General features: G+C 39.4%; 1 protein-coding gene across 3 annotated transcripts in view; it reads right to left on the reverse strand.

Annotated features, from left to right (window-relative positions):
* csmd3b (CUB and Sushi multiple domains 3b) overlaps nt 1–22624 on the reverse strand; it is a 404527-nt gene that overhangs the window by 168499 nt on the left and 213404 nt on the right. For all 3 annotated transcript variants that reach the window (XM_082522480.1, XM_082522479.1, XM_082522478.1), the window contains exon 5: nt 17459–17666. In XM_082522480.1, the coding sequence (XP_082378606.1) occupies nt 17459–17666 (208 nt within the window). The remainder of the gene's footprint in view (nt 1–17458; nt 17667–22624) is intronic.

The following is a 22624-nucleotide window of genomic DNA, read 5'->3' on the forward strand; positions in this document are numbered from 1 at the left end:
CACTTCCTATCCATCAGTGTCCAATGCTGTGGTTTATGTGCAAGTATACCATCAACACTGACACAAATACAAGACCGGACTTTTTCTGTTGGAGCAGGTGAAGGATTATGACATGCCTACCTTCTCAAGAGTGTTTTTAACTTGGTTAGGTATTATATTAAATACAGCAACAAAAAAAAACAATGTCAACACTTTGAACTTCAGATATTAAGACTGCTTCATTTGTTGTGAGATCCCAAGGCAACAGGGTTCACCCGGCCATAAAAGCGCTCTGAAAACCTCTGAAAATTGAGGAGTATGCATAAAACTAGCTGTAATTCATAAAAATATAATGCAAAATGTTTGTTAAAAAAACCTTGAAATAAAGCTAAAGCTCTAAATGTCAATTATATATTGATTGTATGATTTAAAATCCACTAACTATGTAACCCAAAAAATATGGCACTAACTATATTTGATTTTGAAAGTGATCTATCTTGCCAAGTAGGCATACTAAAAAAAATAGGACACATGTTTGTGTTTGAGCTCTAATCACTGTAGGTACAAATTTTTAAAAAGAAAAAAATATACTGGGATAGTAAGAGTCAGTATGTGACCGCTTATGCAGTTTTGAGTGTGTGTGTGTGTGTGTGTGTGTCTGCAAGAGAGAAAATATCAAGTGGAGAGTTGCCAGAGGGAGCGAGAGAACATAATTGATTAAATACACCAGACCAAAAGAGCATCTCTCCCTCTCTACATCTCAGGGTCTACCATCGTCCCATCCATCCTCTGTGCCTCCTTCCTCAACAAAAACACCAACCAGCTATTCCGCTCACAGTATGGCAATGAAAGAGAGGGAGAGGGAGGAAATAAAGAAGCACTGGGTGGAAAGAGGGCGGAAAGAGGCTAAGATCGATGGCCGAAAGACAGAAAGACAGTGAGTCAGAGAGAGGGAGTGGAAGAGAGAGGGAGACAGCGAGAACAATAGAAGAAGGGAGGAGAGGGAGAAGGAACCCACAGGCTCACAAATGAATGATGTTAGATTTAAAATGATTCATCTTCACATTTAAAAGTAATCACAAAAAAAAGAATTTATGTAGAGCAGATCATAAGGGTAATGTAGAATAAAGTAGAAAACAAATAAAAAATACAAATACAACAAATACTTATTTGTTACTAATATTATAAATAACATAAAATACTTATTTTTCTGCCATGTTAAACACACACTTTAATCAAATAAAGAGTGGGATACTTCTGCACTTCAGAGGTTCATTTTGGAAATTGCAGCTACTAATCTACACCAAGTGAACCTGTTTTCAGACTACCCAAAAAAGTGTGAAGTGCAAAATAGAGCAACATTGTTTTCATTTGCACATATTTGCCATGCTCAATCATAAGAATTAAGACCTTTCTTTTATTCATTTTCTTTCAAATACACTGTTAAATTGAGCTACTTTGTTGCTACCTGTTGTGATGTACTGTACTGACACAAAGTTTAATATGGAGACGAGATTTTAATAGATTGAAATAAAATTAATCCTTAACTAATGGACCCTTTCACTGTAGGGTTTATTTCAGCTACTCTGGGACAGAATTGAGTTTTATATATACATTGGCACCTTAATGTGTGATGTAACTAACACACATTGAAAGATCATTGGCCATTTAAGTTACAGTTTGTGTTTCCATATACAATATATGTGCTTGTACCCATGTGAGTGTGATTATTGATCAGATAGAAGGGGAGTGCTACTTAATCAGACTAGCCGTCTCAATAGGCTCCCCCAATTAGGACACACGAAATCTCAAATACATATGAGCTTTCTGGGAGAGTGAAAATGCACTTTCACACATATAATGCAGAAATTTGGGGATGGATGGGATTTTGGCGAAGTCATCATCAATCAGCGCACAGATGCAGAGAAGTTCTCGTTGTGCACAAGATTGTTTATATACATTGTGTATTTATGCTTCTGTGCATGCGCGTGTGTGGGTGTGTAGGGGTTCGTGCTTGTGCGAGCACGCCTGCTGTGTCGCTCTTCATCACTTTCAAGTGGGCAGAGAGTAATCAGTGTTCACAACAGGACCCTGCTCTGTCTCTCCCTCCCTTTCCTTTATCTCATCTAAATTTTTCTCCTCCTCCTTGCTCCCCACTTCACGGAGCAGCAAGGTGTTTGTTAAATTGGCTCGTTCAAGTAAAGAGTGGAGGGCTGAAAAAAAAAAAAAACAGAGAGTGGGTGGCTCTGCACCATATTGCAAAATCCGCTGTTAGTTTTATTATTTATCCATTTAGCAAGTAGGAGCTAAACTGTGAGAGTGTTAAAGTGATAAAATCACTTGTTGAGAACACTTTTGAGGATGGTTTCATTGCTTGGTTTATGCCCCTTATCTCCTGAAAGAGGATTTTAATACAGCAGCATGTAATTATTATGCTCCAAATTTGTGGCACCAATTTGGGTGAGCTACTTCAGTCAGCATCGACTTTGGAGCTGAGGAAAAGCCTCGACCTTAGCGCCATCAAACCCATTTTGGATAAACCGGAACATCGATGACAAGCCACGTGTCAGCACTCAAAAGCGGCAGCAGCACTTTCTTGCAGCCAGGCTCATAAATCTTGTGAAAAGCCTTCCCGAAAGTGGTGTAATAACAGATTAATAACTATAAAATTTTCAAATATAGAGCCGGTATCCATGTGTCGACACGCTTCTGTCATGTACTGCACCTCAAAAGTACCCCTAAATACACAAACAAATGTCTTTGTACTTCTCAAAATTATGTAAATAATTATATTAAGTGACTGACAGAGCCACTTATAACAGTTGATAACCACCTGACTGCAAACTACATATAATCTTACCTAAACAATTTTATCTTTGTTGGCACAAATAGCTGAGATTTGTTTCGAGTAAAGCGCAGGGTGTAAAATAGTTTATACCATCTGCCGGATAAGTTATGCCTGTGTTGGCAGTGTGAGCAGGCTGCAAATCTAGGTAGCTTCTTTTGTTTGTTGATGTGGTTTAAAACACAAAATCAAACACAGTCCTACCCCAAATAAAATGAGTGAAGATTTGGGGGTTTTTGTTGTTTTTTGTTCTGTGTAACTGCCGTCTGCCGTTTTTAAAAAAAACATGATCACTTCATCTATTTTTCCCCCTCTGTTTGTCTTACCATGTTGGATATGTAGCCCTTGTATCTACAACTTAAAAACTGAATCCACCAGGCATTTTAAAAGGACAACTAGGAAATGGATGAAAAGCCCGGAATACCCATTAAATTAAATTAAATTAATTTCTTTATCATCCCCCTCCTTCTACCCTCTGCTCTTCTGTCCCTCGCCTCTTTTCTTCCTCTTGTTCTCACCAGAGTTTGTGTCATTTTGTGTGTTCCCTCCTTTCTTTAAGCCCAGACTTTTCCCAGAGGCCATTGCAATCTTGGGCTTCTGCCTCTTTTCAAACTCTGTGTGTGCTTGTGTGTGTGTGTGTGTGTGTGTGTGTGTGTGTAGCCTGCAGGACACCACAGTAATCAGAGCAGAGACACACAATGAGAAAAAGGGGGACAGAGACAAGGAGTTGGTGTCATTATCTTATTATAATTTTAGCTCTGAAACTACTAGTGGCTATTCAGCCGCTGACTATCCAGCGCACAGCACTTCCAGACACACACGCCAAGCTACAGCAATGAATAACACTGATCGTATCGCTAATGTTTCTTGAAATGACATTCATCTGGATGTTTTTTGACTACAAACTACAAAATGAAGCATTACTGTGGGCTAATCACACCTCTCCACAGTAACAATCTTCCACATAATGTCTTGAAACACCACAGAAACTACTCAAGAGCATCTAGAAAACCTCAACAAAGACCTCAAAGCACTGACCTAAGTTTCAAATCCAGAGATGCCAATCTAATTGAGAATCCTAATTGATATAGGATCCCAACTCCTGCAAACCAAAAGAGTCAAATAGTCTGACAGCATAACAGGACAGATGTCTCGTGGCCATGCCCCAAAGAATCACAGCTATTATTAAGCAGATGGGTTTTATGTTATGCCAATTAAAAACAAGCACAATCAAGTAAGGACATAAATATGTTCTCATCAGCACAGACTGGCAGACTGTGCTGATGATGGTAGAATTAAAAAGTATTCATGATAGAATTAATTTGCAGTGTCCTGGCCCAGTTATACATCACGCTCCAGTGGTCCTCGACCTCTGGTCTGCTCCCTTGAGTTTGGCTTCACAATACCTGAAAAGGTTACTTGCTGTGGAAATGGTAAATGTCAGGCGTTTGCCGGCTAGTATTGCTGGAAAAAACCAACAAAAACAAAAAACTGTCCCTGCTCTGATGACGCATGTTTGTTGTATTTAATGTCCGACCAATTTTTAATATTAACTTCATTTCTTATTTCGTGGTGCAAATGAAGCTGCGCTCAAGGACAAGGGCAAGCTGCAATGTTAGCCTTTCCTTTGCTAGAGTTACCAAAGGCAGATGGAGCTAGATGCATTAAAAAAATTTAACACATCACTCTATTTTGTGCATTTGTTATATTTTAATATTAAAAACTGAATGAAAAGTTAACCAAGAACATGGAAGGGTTCAGCTGTTTCTCCAGAGAAGTGTATTTTAAAATATCTGCCAGCCATAGGCAAAACCTGAAGGATGACTGGAAAAAAACACACCAAAGCATTGTTTAAGTTAAACTTGTACCAAGCAATCTTAAGAAACATATTAGACAGCCAATGGACAGAGAAATGTGCCAAACTGTAGGTAATCCATGTGGGTGGCAATTAGTTAATCAGGCGATATGAGCAGTGAATCCCCCTCAACTCTGTGAGTAAAACAGTACCTGAATCCCAAAGTACAGTTTGTGCCAGTGGTGGTGGCTTATAAACCCAGGCAGCAGGAACTAATGGCCAGCAAAAATGATGTGACCTTGTGTTGCTCCTGTGGATGGTATATGGGATTAGTGTAGCTGTGTGCTTGATGCTGTATTTCAGTATTGTCAGTTCTGTAGAAGCTCTACTGATGCTGCATGCAATTTTTCCCTGTGTAATTTTCTGCTATGACCTAATACCTATCATGACGCACAATGCCTTCAATCGCATATAAAAAATACACTCACCAGCCACTATTTAGGTACACCATTTCAACTGTTCATTAACACGAATAACTAATAAGCCATTCGCAGCAGATCCTGGCATGTAGAAATTGTCACGATGACCTGCTGAGGTTCAAATTGGGCAGAAAGGGGGTTTAAGTGATTTTGAATGTTGGTTGTTGAAGTCAGAGGACAGCAGCTGCATTTCTCTGAGGTACATATGAAGCAACTGACAAAACAACACCAATAATCACTCGTTACAACCAAGGTAGCCAGAAGAGTATTGCTGAATGGGCAATCAAAACCCTAACCTTTAATTAGATGGCCTATAGCAGCAGAAGACCACACCAGCTGCTACTCCTCTCAGGTCAAACCAGGAAACTAAAGGTACAGTTCATAAAAGCTCAGTAAAGTTGGAAGAACGCTGAATGGTCTTTTAAGTCTCAATTTCTGCTGAAACATTCAGCTACCACGGTCAGAATTTGGCATGAATAACATTACAGCATGGATCATGCTCAAATCATCTCAAACTTATTTCTTGAACATGACAGTGAGTTCACTGCACTCAAATGGCCTCCGCAGTCACTAGATCTCAATCCAACAGAGCACGTTTGGGATGTGGTGGAACGGGGGATTCACATCACGGATGAGCAGCTGACAAATCTGCAGCAACTGTGTTACGTTATCATGTCAAAATAGACCAAAATCTCTGAATAACTTTTCCAGTACATTATCGAATATATGACATGAAGAACTAATGACATTCTGAGGTCAAAGGGAGTACAACCCAGCACGAATATTGTCAGGGTCCTGGGTCTGTGCGACCCAGGGTCCCTGAGCAATTATGGACATGTGTGTTTTTGGTGTACTGTCCCTCGTTCTCCCTGCTTGCAGGTATATGTGTGTTTATGTGTGTGTGTGGATGCCGGTGTTTCTGAGAGCACCTGTTTACAGGCACCTTCAGGCCTGGTGGGTGTGGCCACACCCGAAGACCATCACACACCTGTAGCTGATCAAGCTTCGTCGGAGGAGCTACTTGAGAGTGTGGCTGAGCTCTCTCCGACGCTGGATCATGGTAAATGGCCTGTATTTATATAGCGCTTTTACTAGTCCCTAAGGACCCCAAAGCGCTTTACATATCCAGTCATCCACTCATTCACACACTGGTGATGGCAAGCTACATTGTAGCCACAGCTACCCTGGGGCGCACTGACAGAGGCGAGGCTGCCGGACACTGGCGCCACCGGGCCCTCTGACCACCACCAGTAGGCAACGGGTGAAGTGTCTTGCCCAAGGACACAACGACCGAGACTGTCCAAGCCGGGGCTCGAACCGGCAACCTTCCGATTACAAGGCGAACGCCCAACTCTTGAGCCACGATCGCCCCACATCATTGCGTGACTTCACGTTAGTCTCTCGGCCAGTCAGTATGGTTAGTCTGCCGCATTGTGTGTGTCTTACGGCTGCCTCTTTGTTTTTTCCCCAGGAGAAGCGTGAAGACGAGAGGGCAGCGAGCGCGGGGTGCTCAGACACTGAGGAGCGGAGACAAGGAACACTAGCACTGGGAAGAGGACACGTCACGGGAGTCGGGAACACACTGAGGATTTATTGTTATTGTCCGCGCCTGGGTCCTCCTTTTCCTCATATCCCCACGGTTGTCAACCGTGACATATATATGTTATATGTGTTGTTAAATCAGTCCATTACGTCTCCATTACTTTTTAGCATAGCTGTAAAATGCTTGTTATAAATAATAAAATAAATCCAAACAGAAAAAAAACCTTCAACATTTGGATCTGTCATGATCTGTATAACAAAGTGTGAAAGTTGAAGATGCCTCTGAGCCCTGGAGAGGAAATGACCTATTTTGAGTGTTTCTTAATCCTGCGTGAATGTGTATAACGTGACTTTGTTTGCATAAACACTATAATCTAATTATCATACACTAATCTAATTATAGACCTTACTTTGATTCTAAGAGTAATTTGATTAAGCTGTTTACATGCACAGCAGAGGAAGATTTATCTTAATATCTTATCTTGACTGAATTACTTTTCCCTTGTCAACTTTCAGAAATTCACAAACTGCCCTCACAAAATGGCAAATGTATGTCTCATTGGCTGGCTTTTTCTCCAGCTACTATATAAGAGTCCTGCAGTTTGTCCCGATTTTGAGACACTATGAAAAAAAACGACAGCAACTCTAAAAATTTATGCCTCCATATAGTCTGCACACTGCACAGATTGGCAGAACTCAGATGGACAGATTTAGTCGGCGTATGGTGTTTACGTCTCTGAATAATCCTCCTATAATGAAATTAATTTCACAGCTCCACACACATTTTAATCCCACGGTGAACCTGCTGCACATGACCCAAGTCAAAGAAACCAGCGACTCTTGCTTTGCTAGCCTTAGTTAAATTGCACTACTCTCATGATCATATTTGGTTTTATATACAGGCAGCAACTGTCATATGAATTTAGTTTTTACACGTCTTCCTCCGTCTGTCCTTTTCTGTCTCTCTCAGCCCCGCTTGGTGTCCATCTCTTTCTGACTACAACCTCTTTCCTCCCCCATGAGCCCCTCTGATGGCTTTATCTTCCTGTGTCTCCCCCTCCATTCCTCTTATTCTTCTTTCCACCTCTCTTCTCCTGTCAACTCTCATCTCCCCACTCCTTGTCCCTGATTCTGCACCTATGCTTTTGTCTCCTCTCTACCTCACCTTCTTACCTTTCATCTCCACTCCTTCTCTCCTGGCTCTTCATGTCACCCCAATTGCCCTTTTTGACTCCTCTTTTCTACCAATTCGTCTCTTGTCTCCTGTCTCTTTTCCTTTCTTGTCTTCTTCTACGTGACCTGACACCGCCTCACTAAAACACCATGACAAGTCCCTCACTCTACTCCGTTTTTTGTTTTTTTTTTTGCATCTCCTCTATTCTTCTTCTGTGCGGGTCCAACAAATAAGACGGTGTTTTCCCAAAAGATTTCGGTAATTTGTTTCAAAGCCCATCAAAGGTGTGGGTTAATAATGGAGTGAATTTGCCTTGACATGCCTAGACAATAGCCTTGTAGACCTAAATTATGCTTTGGGCCACCAGAAATTGGATTTAAAAATTGATGCCCTCAGAGGAAGAGTGTGAAGGTCACTACTATAACCTATAAGCCCTGTTGCAAATAGATTCAGTGGAAAATAGTCTACATCATGAACTTATTTACCAGCTCTCCAAGAGAGTGATTTTGGTGCATGAATTTGGATGATAATGGACTCTTTAAAATAAGTTGCTGATGTGATTTCAGATCATTTTGGGCAAGAAAAAAAAACCCAAACAAATATGGAGATGCACCAATCCAGGGCTGAATTATTATTATTATTTTTTTACTTTTTTTGTTGTTATTTTTTTTCACGTTACAAATGCATCTTGGTTTTCTGAGTCATAGTCATTACAGACAGCACGGGGCTAATCTGAAATACTGAACTCTGTCAACACAGGCTTGTGGAATTTGATTCAAACACCTGGAACCAGACTAGCATGGCTCCCTGTTCGTCTGTATTGATATGCTTGTGTGTTCCTGTATCTTTAGATACATATTTGGAAAGATCTGATATGTGTGTTTGTTTGCTGAGTGTGTGAAAAAAACAGAGAAGGTGTGTGTTTGTGTTCAAGGTCACTGTTCCATTTCCGATTCGGGATGCTGCCGCTATCCCAGCATCCTCTCTGCCAGGAGCATTGATTAGCACTCGGCAAGCATAACATCACTCACACACTCACACACATTCTCACAGAGCTTCTTTTTCTATATTTCAAACGAATGCTAATGCTATGAGAACAGCAGACCCCTCCTGTAACATGTGATGTGCTACGACGACTACGAACAGACAGAACGATATAAGGCTGAGCCATGTAGAAGAACAGAGCAATTTCATCACTGTACATTATGAGTAAATTTGGACTGATGATGTCTGTGACTAACCTGGACTTGTTCCAGTCACACAGTGCTTAGCTGTTACTCTCCATTAAATCAAACATTGTCAGCAGGTTGGCCCTATTTGCCAGAGTAAAGCCTGTAAAAGCTATTTCTGTTATATTAAAAAAATGTCATCACAGGCAACAATGAAGCATAACAAGCACGTTATAAACTCCTGGGTTATGGTGTGTGGATCTTGGATGTATATGGTTTTTAATGGCTTTTGTTATCAGCGAGCAAAGCTGATGCCGCCCTTGTTGATCTAACTACGCAAAGTTAAAAATGTATAAGATGCAACTATTTACTATTAAAATATGCAACAACAACATGTATAACTTCAAATGCTATAAAGAAAAAATGAACTGTATTCCAATATAGGCAAAACAAGTGACTAATGAGAACAAGAACAAGAAAACAATGTTTACTTTGGTGATTTTCACCTAACACCCCTATAATCTAGTGGGCACATCATGCACTTCTGAGATGCTCTGACTTTACAGACAATCACTAAGGTCTGTTTTTGCAGTTGTGAAGTTCAATGCATACTGCCCCATTAAACGTGTTGCTGTTTCAGATGTGATCATAGGGCACAGAGTACCGTTACATCGGGTTATGAGGGCTGATTGCAAACTGAAGTTTGTTTTTTAATGTCGTAGTGTTAGCTGTTCAAAAACAAGCACACACTGAAATGAAAGCTTCTATAACAGAAAGTATTGTGAATTTGCATAGCGATGTGGAGCAGCTGTTTTTTGTACATCTGTATACTGTGTGTGTGAATTGCAAAATGAATATTAGGCATATTGTATAATGGCTGTGTGAGAATATCTGTATCATACTATGGTGTCAGAGCACAATTAACTGTCTGTTAAATCAACCTGCCTGCAGTGATATGACGCCAAGCACTTGGCAACAGGGTTTCGACTCCATCTCGAAGCTGACAAAAATTAAGTTTTAGTGGCCCTAAAAAGTGTTTCTAGACAAGCAGGGAATTGATAAATGACAGAGTTTGAATAGCCGAGTCCACCATTACCATGGATTTTGTGACGAGCTGTCAAGTAGGTGTACCTAAGTGCACTAAACAGTGTGCCATTTTCTGTAGTCAGGTAGACAGATATGAAAGAATGGAGTGACAGAAAGAGAGAGACCGAGAGAGAAAGAAGAAGCAAGGCAGAGAGAGAGAAAGAGATCCTTCTATTTAAGATGCTCTACTTGGTTTCAAGGGCAACTGACTCTGAAACAACAAAAAATAATAAGTGTGTGCTTGTGTGTATGAGTGTGTAGTGTTAGGCTAGGATTACAGGCATTTAGTTTGCAGTGATATACTTCTCTCATAGGCACAAGCAAACCTCTGCATACTGATTAGACACAAGTGTCTGAAAAGGAGAGGGTCTCGGTGGATGTGCACGTTTGCGAATGCGTGTGAGAAGTGACAGTGTGTATAAACATGGATGTAGGCTGTATCTGAGTACGGCGGTGTGAGTGTGAAAACGCTGCTGATAGCCCCAAAGCAACTGATAAACACATAGCAAATTATTCCAAGCGCTCACTATTACTGGAAAATTAGCCATTAGCTTTCTGTTCTAATTGCAATGAAAAATAGCATTTTAGCTATTAGCTTCTTGCCTAAATTGTCTATGGAAATTAGTATATTAGTACTTGGTGTTGTGAGTCAATTTTTGAGGAAATCAGGTATCAAGTGCTGGCATTTACAAGAACTATCATGCAGCAAAAGAGTCAATAGCTTACATTTTGCCACTGCTAATGATGTCATTTAAAGTGAACTACGCCTTTGCTTGTACATGCCAAATGTTTATTTAATAACTTCTAGAGAAAAAGTAGCACCTATCAAGCCAACTTTGATGATAATTTTTTACCAGTTTAGAGATGCAAAAACACCTACACTGTTACTGATATCTGTTAGATACCCAAATATCGTTTGAACCTATTTTAAAAGCACACTCCCTTTGATGTCAAATCAGCTGGTTGTTTATTTTGCCCACAGTAAATAATAAGGATCTCATTTGCACCCTTCCAAGTCCCGGGACTTTCCAGGGACACTCTGATTAGTTAAGACACCTTCCAATGTATCTGTAACTTGGCTTCTGGATATTTACCCGTCTTAAATTGTTTCATCATAGAACTGTGTTATGGTTGTACGGACGTGACATTAAATTCAGTCGGTGTATCATAATAACAAAAAAGCACTATAGCTGAACAAAACCTCAAATTGAAGAAAAAGATAGATTTCTAATAATCCAGGCCTATTTTTTTTTCTTTTTAAAGCAATGGTAATAACAATAATGGTGATTCCAAGAATTGAAGAAAAAGGAAGCAAAAGGTGCATTTCAGCTATGAAACAAATGAGAAATGTGCACATAGAAACACAATTTTATACAATCCTAGAAAATAGGACACGTCTATTTGTAACAGCTCCAAGAGCCAATTACATATAATAGGTCAGCTCTTAAAGGGACTGCAACCTTTTTTCAACACGGGTATATATATATATATATTAGGGGTGCAACAATACTCGTATCGATATTGAACCGTTCGATACAGTGCTTTCGGTTCGGTACGCATATGTCGAACAATGCAAAATTTTTAATTTATTTTATGAACTTTTCTTCTGACGATGCTGTCTGTGTTGAGAGGTCAGTGGATCTGCGCTCGACAGTGCAGCCTAGGCGGAGTAGTCGAACGCAGATTCACTGAGCGCAGGGCAAGCTAGCGAGACAGAAGCTAAGCTCTCGTTGCAACATGGCAAATTGAACCTCCCCCACCCTCATTCAGATCTGGCGTTTGGAACTATTTTGGTTTTCATGTGACGTATGACCCTGAAGGTAAGCGCGTCATGGACAAAAGTAAAACAGTATGTCGGATGTGCCACGCAATGCTCAATTACATTGGTGGGAACTAGTGTGTTAGCGCAGTTAGCTCATTAACGTGTTGGCCGTCCAGCCCTACGCACGGGGCGAGCCGCGGTAGCTCGTTAACGGAGATTTGCCGTGTTGTGGCGTTAACGTCATTTCAGATTAACGCTGACAGCACTAGTGGGAACAAAATGAATATGACTGCACATTTAAGCTGACATCATCCTAGTGCAAAGACAAGTGGAAGCAGACAAAAACAACAAGCACGCATGCTACAAACTTTACCCGAGTCATTTAGACAGCCGTTAGCACATGATTCTTCTTATGGGGACCTGGTATGTTTAATATGCTGCTGAGAATATAGCCCAGAAGAAGCGTATAGTATAGCTTTTATTTTGGAAAGAGCCATTTCTCTGTAATAAACTCTCTTTTCCAAACATGAGTGATTTCTCGATCAGATAGATTTATTATTTTATCCCTTTGTTGTTTCAGCAACATTAAATTTAAAAACTGTATGTTTGAGTCAAAATATATATTTATAAATTTAAAGCATGAACATTTTCTTGTATCGAAAAAACATCGAACCGTGACACCAAAGTATCGAACCGAACTGTGAATTTTGTGTATCGTTGCACCCCTAATATATATATATATATATATATATATATATATATAATGAAAAAAAGAAACTATTTCAGATCCAAATAGCAGTAATACAGTGAGTGATAATACAAGCCTCTTCAGAGTAACAAAATCTAATAAATTCTTGTCACTGGCTTTAACCACTGCTGTATGAATTCAAAAGCGAGCTAAAGTAATGCCTTTTTTTATTTTTACAAAGCATCTGGGCATGTTTTGCAATCTGGATGTCTTACCTCAAATAGGCTTTGGGAAAAAAACATTTACAAAGAAAAAACAACTGTCAACAGGCTCCTGTCAATTTAACCAGAAACAGCTGGCCTGATTTTCCTTCTGCTGAATGCTAACGGTGCTAATGGCATTGACATTGTCAAGATCACTTCAAAAGAATGTCTGTGTAATCCGTTCCCACAAATGCTCTGATAAGATCGGCTTCTTTGGACTCCTAATGCAGTGCATAAACAGAAATCTCTTATAACAGAAATTGCCTTTAGGTGTTGCTGACTTCAAATATAAAGCATGCTACCTGCTCAACTGTTTTAATGTTATTTTAATGTGTTCCTCCCTTCCATAATTATAATCATTCTGATAAGACAGTGTTTACAGAGTGGGGGCATGGGAACAGTGTTGTTGACAGAGTGACTTTTTGTCAATATCAAGTTTCAAGAATTTCTATGAGGACAGAGAGGACAGTCAATGAAAAAATAATCTACTCGCATGCAAACCAGCATGGATATTTAAACAAAAAACAAAACACAAACACATGAATGGATGTGATTTGTATCTGTTCTTTGAATTGAAGCTAACTGGAAAATCTAATTTGTTTGGGCTCAATAACTTATTGGAAAAATAACTTTGCATTTAAAAAAAAGATCAAAGTGACAAAGTGAAATTGTTATTTCGTCAAGCCACGAGGCAATCAATGTTAGACGGGAAGACTTATACGTATAGAACTCTGCAAAAGTCTTGAATCACCAATTAATTCTTTGTATTTTGCTTCCAAGAGGAATACTTTCCTGCCTTTTAAGTGTTCTTTGATGGTCTTTCAGAGGTTTTCTTTGGACATTGGTTGCTTTTTGACTCATGTTCACTCCAGTCCTTGTACCTGACAATTTTCACTGTATCTTTAGGCTATTTGTTACTAGCAGCCTGTCACCAAAACACACAATAAGATTACATTTTTAGAGCTGAATCTATGGAAAATAAAATACAACACAGATTGACAGGCTTAAAATAATATTTTTGCAACAATAAAATTATTCCCAAAGAGTTATTCGTCACAAAATTAGCATTTATCAGCATGGTCTATCTCACCGTTTCCCAACCAGTGTGCCGCAGCACATAGGTGTGCTGTGAGAAAAGGTCAGGTTTGCCTTGGAAGATTATCTGGTTCCACCTGATTAGTACACAAAGGCTACGTTCACACTGCAGGCGAAAGCGCATCAAATCCGATTTTTTTGACCCTATGCGACCCATATCTGATCATGGTATGACAGTGTGAATGACACAAATCCGATATTTTCAAATCCGATCTGGGTCACTTTCATATGTGGTACTGAATCCGATACATATCCGATGTTTTAGAAAGCGACTGCTGTTTGAATGGTCAAGTCGCATTAAATCCGTCTTTTACGTCACTGACACAAGACAGATGCCAATTATCAGCTCCGGAGAAGCGCCCAATAAGACATCGCGAACGCTTCCTGGCCATCCAGTGTAGATGTCAGTGAAATTGTTGGGAAGACAACGTTGGAGAAACGTGAACATTTTATTTGTACTGTGTAATCTGCAGATTCTGACAGAAATCTGCAACTATCCTTTGAAGCACCGCTCCTCTCTAAAACAGCAATAAGGATAATTATTAGGTTATCTACATTATTATGTAAATAACAAAATAACTTAAAGCAAAAATTGGGAAACGTAAAGTCCGAAGTCTTTATATTAAGGGCCATCAGTCAAACAATATTGTTTGCTCTGGGTCTAAACAGAGTGCGTTGTGTGTGACGTCTTCTTTTGCACATGCGGGCCGCTTTGAGCGTTCACACTAGAGCGTGTTTGCTGTCGCATTTTATTTGTAGTGTGAACAAGCAGACAAAATAATCAGATTTGATCAAAAAATCGGAATTGAGCATTAAAACCTGCAGTGTGAACGTAGCCTAAGCGACCGGCCTGAGTAACAGCAAGAACAATTACATTCTCTTCCACTAGAGGGCAGTACAACTACCTGCTCTAATTAAATGGGTTGCCAACTGAAAGTAAAGCAGAAGAAGACAAAGAAGAAATTACATAATAGTCATGCTGCGAGTGAGACAACCCAGCGTGTAATAGCAATCGATAAATATTTGAAAAGAAAAAGTTGTCAGTCTGACCTGGGTCCTGGAGAAAATTCCGATCCAGATGAAGGCCCTAGCATGAGTAGTGGTCAGAAGAAAGCAAGGCCTAAAAAATAATCTAAAGCAGATGAACAGAAGCTGAAAGCAATGTCAAAGGCCTGGGAGATGCATCTGCCCTTTCAGTTGATCCATCTACTCTTCACTGAAGCCTTATCAGAAATGGTCTCAGTGGAAGGGTGGCTCTCAAGAAGCCATTCATAAGGAAGGAAACCAGGGAGAAAGATAGTTTTTTTTTTTGTTTGTTTGTTTTTAGCATGACAATGATCCCAAACACATCACCAATGCACTAAAAGTATACTGGATAGAAAACCCCCCAGAGCCTAGACCCCAATATTATTGAAGCATTGTGGGGTCATCTTGACAGAGAGCAGAACAAAAGGCCACCAACATCCAAAGAGAATTGAAATGTCCTCCAAGAAGCTTGGAGAACTATTCCTGAAGACTACTTCAAGAAATTACAAGAAAGCTACCTAAGAGAGTTCCGGCTGTGCTGAAGAATAAATAAAATAAATAAATGTGCTGCACCTGTTTCCCATTTTCAAGGCAAAAAATAAAGAAATAAGGGGTGCCTCAAGACTTTGCACAGCAATGTATGATACTTTTTTTGAAATGCAGACCTAGAACCGACATGCTAAGTCCCTCCTGGTTTTCAGCTATACATTTATCCACCGGACTGACAGATATTTTTAAACATGTGCTAAATGTAATGCATCAAAACTTGTTGGGCTGTCAGAAAACACTGACCTCAAAGAAAACCTCAACTGTAAATGTTTAGCAGGTGCTTCTATTGGCATCGGGACAGGTTGGTAACAGTTTTGTTCCAGGCTGTACACCAGATTGTCTCTGTTTTCCTCTCAGTAGAAAACTATAACCGCATGACCAACCCGACTGCCAGAGAAGACCCATGATATGAGAAAATCAACCTATGCAGCGACCTTAGTATGTGACTCCAGAGTTAATTCAGCAAGTAAATAACTAAACAGTAATATATTACGTGAGCCAAGACAGCAGTCAGACTAAATCACACACTACCAGCCAGCACCACATTTTCCCCCAAAGGCCAACAAGCTAACTGAGCCATAAATAGTGGTTGTAAATATTCTTAGAAGGTGAGTTTTTACAGCAGTAAGGTTTTGTATTTGCCTCTGGTTTAAAGTGAAAGCAAGATACAAATTACCTAAATGGCTTTATGCTTGCTGAAAATTTGTTACAAATTATTTAATTGTATTTGAAAATATTAGTGTTCTTTTTTTTCCTCACTGTGAATTTGTGGCCATCGGGCATGATAACATAAGTACATCAATGCATATTTCATTCTATAGTACAAGAAAGTAAACTGGCAGAACACATCACTGGAGACTTCTTATGGCTTTTGTAAAGCTAGTTTTTACAGGCTAATATTTGTATGTTGTTCTTTTGCTTTTAATGCATTCTCCTAAATATGTAAATATTAGTTTTAATGTGTCATCTTAAAAGTTATATATATAGCGACTATCACAATTTGGGATATGTGTGAAATGTGACCAGCATAGCTTGACTTCATTTAACATAATTCCAAGTATCACACAAGTGAGCGCCTGTCTAGATACACCTACACTTTCCTAAAAGCAGGTAGCTGGCTATTATTACTTCCTTCCAACAACACAGGCATGCCTACACTCCAATTCGAAGGCATGATTAGATTCAAATTGGTTACAGCAAAGGCAATGGTTGATCAATACTCTAATTTAACAACAATCAATAAACAGCCAGAGCGATAAAATATTGTTATGAGTGAACCATCTGAAAACATGGGGTTATAAAACTAGCACAGATCGGTTAATTCCTGTGAGGTACACAAGTATCATGCACAAATATTGTACATGAAACTGTTGCCCACACACTTACACAGGTCACAGGTCAAAACTGTTATACCTCCAAAACAAGCCATAAAAACTGTACTTTTATATCTATAATAATGTTTTCTTTTTATTACCTGTTCTTACTTGAGTTCTAGCTTATTTTTATTACCCATTCTAACTTTTTATTACCGTACTCCAAGTGTGGTTGAATTGAACCATAAACTCAGCAACTATGTGTCTACACCTGCTTTTGCAGAAATGTCAGATCTCAAATGTCAACCAAATAGGTTTTTTTAAAGTTAAATTTTTAACCAGCACCACTTTTTATACAAGACAACAAATATACCAGGAACTTGTAACCGCTATACTCTTTATTTTACTGGCCAGCTGCAGGTTCTATGAAGCTCTACTGGTAAGTGTTTGAGCCACCATTTACTGCTTGTCATAAAAGGCATTTTTTGCAATAAGAGCATCTACAGCTTGCTTTCATTTTGCTCACAGGACTGATTGCATGCACCTCTTTTTCTCCCAATTTAACACTAAATTGTAGGTCGTTTTCATTCTGCAATTAACGACTGCAACTTAAGAAGTCAGCAATTCTTTTTCCCAGCAATACCTTGATGGGGACATAAACACATGCATGGCAAAGTGAATACAACGACTCACCAAATGGTTGGTGGTTCAGATCCCTCCACTTCCAGATAGTCATACTTTTCCTCTGTCTGGAAGTCTGTAAAGATGACAGAGATGGTGTCTCCAGGTTCGGCCAATAGGATCCAAGTACAGTCGGCTTGGTTACCATAGTTGCCGGGGTAACCGGGACTGGTCACCACCCCACTGCCGCCCCTCACAGTGCCCCCACATGTGTCCTCAGCTGTCAATCAAATCAGAGTGACAAATAGAAAACCTGGATTAGGGAGAGGAGGAGGGACCGAGGGGCGGACTTTTTTTTTTTTTTTAAATTGAATTTCTTGCTTTTGGAATAAATTGTTTTAATTTTCACAGCTATATTAGACTGGGTGAGACAATCGACAATTTAGTATAATCGATTCTGTCTGTTTACCAAATTAGCAATTAAGATCTCATTCTCAATATAGCTAACATTATTTCTTAATCAGTCTTACAGATTAAAGTTCAGCCAGCCCAACTCCCCAACTCTCTCCCTCTAAGAAGTGATTTTTCTCAGTCACTGTAATTTTTAGTCTTACAGGTTCACTCTTTTCTCTACAGTGTGATTGTTATGCTGTGTCTGGATTGTTAGAGATGGATAACTTTCTCATGACACATCAACTGTAAAGTCATGTTAAAACCATATTTTGGAAATATGGAGCTCTCACATTGCATTTCAGATATGAAAATTAGCACGTACAGTAGATACTCTGAACAGCCCTTTATGGACTATAAGTTATCTGCCTTTAAGTCTGTACATGTCATAGAAAATTATTGCTTTTTTTAGCCAGTTAGAATTAGAAGTGGGGTTTAAGGGTTAGGCTGCAGTTCCTGTCACACCCAGAGCTGCTGTCCTCTCCTCCAATAATAGGGTAAGTTTCCAGTTTCTCCAATTCCTGAGCGCCGCTCTCTTCTCCTCCAATCACCACCTAGGAACTTTAGATTCAAATGTTTCCCAATTGGCTTTTTTAAAGTTAATCTTTCAATTAAACCTTGATTTGGTTCAAAACATATGGAACAGATGTGAAAATCGATTTGCCTGATTTTCTTTAATTGGTGATCACATCTGATTTCGAGCATTGTCAAATTGACAGTAGTACTGATTATTGTATAACAGATAAAGACACATGGATTGCGCTGTGCACACGGCATAAATTATACACATATAATTTATACAGATACACTCAGTGAGAAAAAAACATACTACATTGGACCTTGTTCTGTCACTGGGACATTGGCTGTATGGGAGCTTATTTCAGAAGAGTGTGCTCAATTCACTTTTTCAAAATACTTTTATCTACACATATGTTTTAAATACCCAATTCATTTCAGGATATTACAAAGAAAATGCTTATTTTTTGCATTTTAAACAGTATTTATCAAAAGCAAATTGAGCCTTGCCAGTATCACAGTGAGAAAAGATACAATGTTGAACCTTTTTTTCGGAGAGCGTCAAACTTTAAACATGGTATAAATTATACCTGTATAATTTATAGTTATATACATAAAAGAGGCAATACTGCATGTAGCACACTCTTAAAGCAGACATGCGTTTTCGTACATACCAGCAAGTGCAATTTGGGATGACACTCAATTAAATGGAATTCCCATGTTGACATAGTTCAGTTTCAGACACGACAGAGGAATACCAAATGCGCGTCCCTTAAACTGCACTCACTGATATAGTGAAAAAGACATATCCTTTACAAGAGTGTAGACAGGCACTGTCAGGTATACATGCACGCTTTTTCTGGCTCATCCAGGCAGTGCTGCCCCGGGGGGGATGCATGTACAGATGACAGAGATAAGGTAGGGACCAAACCACGCTCCACCCACAGGATGGGTGAAGAGAATAACTTTGGTCAAAGACTCACAGACTCTAGCAACAGATGGTGACCCATAGAAATGAATAGAAACGTTACTAAAAGATACTAGAAATCGGACAGAACACTGAGTAGAGACAGGAAATACAAAGAGGCTAACAGGGGAACATAAATAGATAGGAACAAATAGAGACAAACAGAAATATAGTGAAACAAACAAGCAAACAAAAATAGAGATCAGATTGAATTAGGCAAAGTGTTGGTGCAAACAGCACCAGATAGGAAATGAGAAACAGAATGAATCAAATAAGTGGTTAAAATGAATTTTAAAATAGACCCAGACTCCTTTTTTTAATAGATCAGAGTATGAAGTTAGGAACAATACACATTTCCACTGATTCTGTGTCATTAGTAATGGTGCCTGTGTCAAAACATTAAGCGGTGTTCCACATTTGCTGAGATGGAAATAAAATGTTGTGCATTGTCCCGAACTACAGGTGCTGATGTGCTGAGAATGAAGCACAGACATGCATTATTAATTTGTTAACAATTTATTAATTTAACACAATTCACACAGGCCCTTGAACCTGTCAGTCATACAAATAGACAGAAAGACAGACAAGCAGGCAGGCAGGCAGGGCAGGCACTGACAGACAGACCATTCAGTTATCCAGGCAGACTCTCATTCCTCAGCTCGACAGGTAAGGAGATTTGTGTAAATGACCCAACACACCGAACCAAGACCTGCTGAGACCCCATCACATTTGCAGGAGTGCAATGAACAGTGATCTGTTTGTGTATGCGTATGCTTGTGTAATTGTATGTGTGTGTGTGTGTGTGTGTGCGTGTGCCTGTTTCCACACCATGGGAATGAGCTGCTTGCAGGATGACAGCTGTCACTGGTTTATCATGACAACAGCAGGGCGTCCACGAGCACCAGTGGACACACACCTGCAGCCACGCACACATACAGGCAGACGTGCACGCCCACGCACACACCTCCACCAGCCCTCCGGCTTAGTGATGTGACGGCTGACAGACAGGTGGAATATCCTCAAGGTGCACTGATGTGTGTTTTATTGAGCAAAAGGAAATTAACTTGTAAAAGGAAAAAAAAGAAGCTTGCATTGATCTGCAGAATATAAAATTGTGTGCTTTAATATAAATGCTCGATTTAAATGAATGCAGTAAATGTTACTAAACTAGGATGTAGCAACTATATTTGTCCGATGTGTCTGACTTCCTTAAAAAATAATAAAAATTTGGATATTAAAGAACAATTGTTTTAAGATAGCAAAACAGCATTTTCCTGTTTGTGTCCCCTGTGTATGAGTCGCACAGCCTCCCTTATTAGTATCTCCTGAGCTTATTATTAGGCATCCAGAAGTAGCTCGCTGGCCAGTTTCAGTACCGAAGCAATGTAAGATACATCAAACATCTACAGTTTGCAAAACATATCCCACACCCCTGTATACTCGAAGTAGCGAAAACTTTATAACTCACTTTTAAAAGCGACACCTTGTCAAAACAAAGATAAATGGCACTCGCAGTCACAGTAAAGGAAGGTGCACAAGCAGTCAATTTAAGACCAGTAACAACAACGCTAGTCTCCAGAGCACATGAGCTGATAACTCCACAGAGTCAAATGCAATAACCAAAACCATAAGTTATCTTATTTGCAAGAACATGTGTCCATATAGAGATGTTAAAAACGTAGGATTCAGACAAATTAAACTGAATCTAGAATTGATGAGTTTGCAGCACTCCCTGAAAAACATCCCAGCAGTGTGCTGTGTGATGATTGGAGGCAGCAGCTCACATCAAATAAAGTTTTGCTGCTGCAGCACTTCACAAACCACAGACAAGAAAGTGATTTAAAAGAGCTGGAAGCTGTCTGCCAGTTAGCATCCGAACGAAAACTATAGTATTATTGACTACATATAACAAAAGACAGTGTTATTTCATACAGTGCTGTGGTGCATTTTCTGTATATTTATCACACTTTCACATTTCAGATCATCCAAGCAACTAATTTTCATATTGAACAAAGATATCCAGAGTAAATACAAATTGCAATTTGTAAATTATGATTTCTCAGATGGGAAACGGTTATCCAAACCTAACTGGCCCAATGTAAAAAAGTAATTGCCCCCTAAACCTAATGACTGATTGTGCTACACATGGCTGGAAAAACTGCAATCAAGCTTCTGTGGTAGCTGGCAATACGTCTTTCACATTGTTATGGAGAATTTTTGTCCCACTCTTCTTTGCAGAATTGTTATAATTAAGCCACACTGGGGGGTTTTCAAGCATGGCCGAACTGTTTAAAGTCATACCAAACCATCTCGATCTGATTTAATTCTGGATTTTGAGTACGACACTTCAAAACCTTCATTTTGTTTATTTTAAGACACTCAAAGGTCGAGTTGCTGATGTTTTTTGCCAAATGTGAGACAACCCTTTGTGTTCTTTTTGGTCCAACTCTCCCATGGATGCCATTTATGCCGAGTCTCTTTCTTATTGTTGAACCGTGAACTCTGACCTTAACTGAGGCAAGTGAGGCCTAAAGTTCTTTAGATGTTGTTCTGGGGTCTTTTGGGACATCTTGGATGAGCCATTGATTCACTGTTGGAGTAATTTTGCAAGGCTGGCCGCTCCTGGGAAGGTTCACCAGTTTCCTCCATGTGTTAATAATGCCTCTCAGTGTGATTCAGTAGAGTCCCAAAGACTTAGAAATTGCTCTGGATAGTGCATTATGTGTTCCTTTTTGAGCTCTTTTAGGCTACTTCACTTTGTCAGACAGTTTCTGTTTAAGTGGTTTCTTGATTAAACAAGTCTGGCAGTAATCAGACCTGGGAGTGGCTCATGATGCTGGACTCAGTTTTTTTCAAAACATGTGTCTCATCACAGTTAATTCATGATTGAACAACCAAGGACAATTACTTTTTCCCACAGCAGAATAGAAAAACTGCACATCTTTGTCTAATATCATTTTTTTGATGATCTGAAACATGTAAGTGCGACAAATAAGAAATCAGAGAGGGGCAAACACATTTTTCAGAGCACTGTATATACTATGAATATTATATTGTTTATTGTCAAAGCTTGCTGTTAGATGCTTTGACAAAAGCCTTTTTACAAATTTATCATTATTGTATGAAAATATGGAGCCTGTAACTCATTATGAAAGCCATCATTTTAGCTGACACATGATGCATTTAGGATCCTCACTAATTCTGTTGTGTGTCATCTAGTAATGGCAGGCCTGGTCAGAGACCGCTTCAGGAGCAGCTGCTCTAATAAAAAGAGACATTTGTTGCGTGTTCACAGGGGAGGGTGT

This window comes from Aulonocara stuartgranti (assembly GCF_965226115.1).
Source record: "Aulonocara stuartgranti genome assembly, chromosome: 22".
Taxonomy (NCBI): domain Eukaryota; kingdom Metazoa; phylum Chordata; class Actinopteri; order Cichliformes; family Cichlidae; genus Aulonocara; species Aulonocara stuartgranti.